Here is a 4,601-nt window from a genome sequence, read left to right on the forward strand (position 1 = left end):
AAAAAAAAATTGCTGAAAGTAAAATGCTGAGCAGGGAAATGGCTCTGGTAAAGGTTTAAGAGAAATAAATATTGCTTATAATGAAAGAATTTCAAACTACCTGACTGTTCATTCTGCTCCTGAGTTGCCTCTTGAGGATTTTCAGGTTTTTCCTTCCCAACACCTGCTCCAGGAGAGCCAGAGGAAATAAATGTATGGTACACAACCAACCAACCAACCGTTCTCTCGGCTCACAGTGAACTCCGAGCGCCCTGGTGCCAGCAGAGCCTCCCAGCACGCCCGGGCCTGAGGATCACCCGCTGCTCCCGACACGAAGGTGCAAGGACCATCCTTCGGTTGTTCTAGATCCGGGTGGGAAACAAAGGTCTTTGCCCACGGTCACCTCAAAGCACTGGCCTAAACTGGGAGAGCATCAGGGCGAGCTACACGCCGCACCAGGCTGTCGGGACGCAGGTACCAGTGGCTGGTTCGTTGCAGGGAAGGGAACAGAACAGATCCCAGCATCACAGACTGGCTTCCTCGTACCAGCGGGATCTGTCAGCTGCTCCAAGCCCCCCTGTCCCTCAAGAACAGCGATCAGGCCCCTCCCTCTCCAATCCTGCTCAAGCTGGTAAGACACAGCCCTCTCCGATTCCGCCAGTGGGAATAACACAAGCCGTTCCCAGTGAGGAACTGGTGGGTGGTTCTGCCCACAGCCGGGGAATCTCTCCTTTCTCCTACCAGCGACTTCAGCTGAGGTGCTGCTACGCATCGCAAGGGGGTTTACAGGGAAGAAAACAGTCAGCGTCTGCAGGAACATCCTTACCCTTTGCTGGATGGTCACACTTCGAGGTGTGAACGCGAAGCAGGGGAGAGCTGGCAGGAGGCGACAAACGCAAATTTGAGCAATGTGATGGGTCCCTGTTCGGACCGTGGGTGTCCATGGATTTACCAATTCACTAAAGAAACTCTACTGAAGCTTCTGGTTTCTTCCTCTCTTCCTGCTTCACTAGGGAAGTGAGCAGTGTCAAGGTGTTTGTACACCCAGACACACACACCAGGGTGCAGGACAGAGAAACGTGGAGGTGAAACCACCACAGTCTCCTACACCAAGAGAAAGCGTGAGGAAGAGTCTTCTCAGAGGAAAACAGCGACCAACGCCTTTCAAGCTGATCTAGGACCACTCGTAGGCAGCCACAGAAGAACCGTTTTAACCAAAAGGCTTAAAATAAACCTTGCGGGTGCCTGTGGCGTGGAGAAAAGCAAAGTTCCGGACTGACAAGCACCGACCGAGCACAACGGGCTTTAAATTGCCTCTGCTGCTGCCAAAGGTCCTAACTCTAAACAAACGGAACTCAGCGACGGAACGTGACGTGTGCTGAGCTCGTCCGCGTTACCGTATTTTGCTGCTACACGAACCAGTACCGGCCTCCCTTCCAATTCTAACCCAGGACAGGCCAGAGCCAGCGAAATGTCCCCAAGCACTTAGGAGGTGCTAGACTCAAAATCTGCCTCGTCACGAATACGCCACAATTAAAGACACTCGCGCTTCAGGCTGCCACCGTGCACCACTCCATAAGCGAACAGAGGGCTCGGAGCCTTCCACAGCGTCGAGCCCAGCTCATTTCAGAGATATCTGGTGACGCTTTGTTTTGTTAACATATGCGATAGTTCTGACATACTGAGAAATTCCATCTGCCACGTTCCTGTGCTGGCTGTAAACAATCGGGGGGCGGGCAGAGGAAAAGCGAAGTAAATTCAGAAATAAAGGAAACAGCAATTCTGTTTCTCACGATGATAAAACAGAAAATATTTCATTGTACCAGAGACACTACCGGATTTTGATCCTAAGGCAGACACCAGTTCTCAGTGGTTTCTCTTCCATGCTGCCCACCTGCTGCTGGCTTTTGTGCTCCTGAGCATCACCAAAGAAACTCTCCGTGAGTCAGATGTGGCATCTGGTACCTCACAGGTAGGAAGCTCCTGTTTTCTTCAGGATTGGGGCAGCTCCCTATTGCCTTCAGACGGATCACAACCCAAGAGCGTTATTTTTAACGGCACTGTAGTGAGAGCTGCAAAGGCTGTTATGCATGTATTTTTATCAACATGATATATGAATTTTAAAAAATTAATAAAAACACACCTTTTGTTCTCGTGAGTCAGCAGTTAGCCAGTGGCGGTACCTGCAGAGGCGCTGGCCAGAGGACACCATCGCACACTCATTTCACCTCCAATCACCTACACATTGTATGTAAAAACAAGCAGAATTTGAGTCTTTTCGTGTTATTAAGCTATCCCAGGACCCAAGGATTTCTGTACCGACACAATCGTGGCAGGTACGTGACACGTAGGGCATAGCACTACCCTCTCCCCCTTCCGCCAATCCCCCTCTGAGCCCCACGAGCTTGAACAACTCAATTTTGAGCTGCGCTCCTGCATTCTCAGAGTTATTTCACCATCGTGGAACCTGACAAAGATTAAAATGTAAATTACGGGATTAAATAAGACTTTATTGTCACATTTAACTGCTTTGTCAGAGATGTACATTTTGCAGGTTTCTGTGCGGAGTAAAAACGGTCGTTGCCCTCTAGTCCGTTCTGATTTCCACAGACACGCACACCCACACACACCCCTCAACCTCCCGGAGCACGTTCGCTGTTAAATGGATGGAGACACCACGCGTCAAGTTAAGGCTAATGAGAATCATGTCAAACAGTTAACCAGTCCGTTAGGGGGTTAAAGGTGGCAACGCTCGATAGGGCAGTGGCCATTTCAACACCTCGGGCTTTTCCAAAGCCATTTTGTTTAATTTGGGACGGGGAAGGAGAGGGAACACACGGCCTTCTCCCCACCCAGACGCTACACACTGAAATCTGAGTCTTTCGTAAACCCAATAAACTTTTAAGCGACTGCTTTGTTCTTCTGGGTGTAAACCGAAGCAGCGGTTCTTGACCCCTCAAAGCCGTAAATGCTTAAGATACCTCATCTTAAAACGGGTATTTTCTCCTTTACAGAGCAGGGAGAAAGTCCAATAGTACAAACGTCTCAGTGGCATGATTTCACATATTTTGGGCAACGTTAGCATACAAGCGGTCTTTAAATAAAAGTAAGTGCATCCAAACATGAAATTCTCTAAATATACCACACTTCATTTATCCCAAATGGCAATTTTCTGACGAGAGCTGTAATTCAAAGTAAAATAACCATTTACACAGTTCACCCAGAGGAAAAGAGGTAATAAACCCAGGGGACTCTCCAGACAATCCTCTCCTACCCCAGCCCCTACGCATTACATAAAATAACTCATCTAGAAGCGTAAATCCAATATTCAGATGCAAATAAAATGCATGAAGCAGTCTCTGATGTAATTTGCGGGCTCCAAAGTCCAATCGTGATGGGATTTACTACTTCTGTCAGTCGTTTACTCCTGTATGTGCACTTCGTATTGGTGCTAAAATAACAAATGAGACAATAAATGAGGCCAGTGTGGCATAAAGTCACTGTAAACCCAGCGAAACCAGAGTAATTCTCTTCATGACATTCATCTGGATGATTTCCCAGTCATCCCACTCTCCCCCTACCCCTTTTACAGGAAAAAAGGCAACCATCGTTGTAAGTGATACACACATTCTGCTAGTAAAAAAAAGTGGAAACCAACCCCTTCTCTGTCAAACGAGCGCGCCGATAGAGGAAGGCAGACCACGTCCGTTCCCACCTTCTCAGCATTATCAAAACTTCTTTGCTTGCAAAGGCCAGTTTGGCTTATCACAGAAAGCTATCCCGAAGGCGGCTGATAGATTCATTCCCTTTCAAAAATTAAAATTCAAGGCATGATAGTGCAAGAGGTAAGTTTTGATTTGAGAACATTATTTGTAGACTAACTGTGCTTAGTTACTACATCCCAATTTATTGTCTTAAAGAAAATACGGCAACAAAAGCTACAAGATCTCTAGAAATTTCATCTTGCCTAAATTTACCAGTACATCCATGAACCTCATCAGTATTAGTACAACTTGATTATCCTAATGACTCCATTATAAAACTTGCAAAATGTATCACAAGGTGAAGAAACCATCTAGTGCAAGTCTTCTACGGTCTGTGTGCACAGGAATCCTGTGTAGTTCATTTCCTCCAAGCTCAATCCCCAAAATCTCTGTAACATTATGAAAAAACAGTGTCATGGGGTGGGTATTTTTTCCTTCCCCCCATCAAATCTGAGAAGTTTGAGTGTTCCTGGAATCGCCGTCGGGATGTGCTGAAGGTCGTGAATCCCTTGTCTGTGAGTATTCACTGTCAGATGACTCTGTGGGTTCGAGCAAGTTTTCATAATCACTGTCTTCTGATTCGTCAACATATTTCAATCCTGTGTTCGTGGAAACGTAACTGGAAGAACCTACTGCTTGAGGTCGGGGCATGAAGACATTGCTCTCCAGGAGACCGTGACTGACAGCACTGTCTTGGCTGGTGGCATTGAAATCGGAGTAGGGAGGGGGAGGATCGGAGACATCCGAGTCTTCAAGTGTGCAGCCTTCCACGGCGAATCCAGTGTAGGACATTCGCGGAACAAACATGGGTTCCAAGTTATCTGTCGGCATCTGCCTGCTTAAAATGGCTTGCTGCAT

At 47.3% G+C, this 4,601-nt stretch overlaps 1 protein-coding gene across 1 annotated transcript in view; it reads right to left on the bottom strand.

The window, feature by feature from the left end:
* Positions 1-3,872: 3,872 nt before the first annotated feature.
* The window catches only part of FAM175B (family with sequence similarity 175, member B), an 11,882-nt gene continuing 11,153 nt past the window's right edge, over positions 3,873-4,601 (bottom strand). The window contains exon 8 of the mRNA XM_010140551.1: positions 3,873-4,601. This exon is cut by the window's right edge and continues 6 nt beyond it. Within this exon, the coding sequence (XP_010138853.1) occupies positions 4,188-4,601 (414 nt within the window). The 3' untranslated portion in view covers positions 3,873-4,187.

This window comes from Buceros rhinoceros, unplaced genomic scaffold (assembly GCF_000710305.1).
Source record: "Buceros rhinoceros silvestris isolate BGI_N320 unplaced genomic scaffold, ASM71030v1 scaffold6267, whole genome shotgun sequence".
NCBI classification, from domain to species: Eukaryota; Metazoa; Chordata; class Aves; order Bucerotiformes; family Bucerotidae; genus Buceros; species Buceros rhinoceros.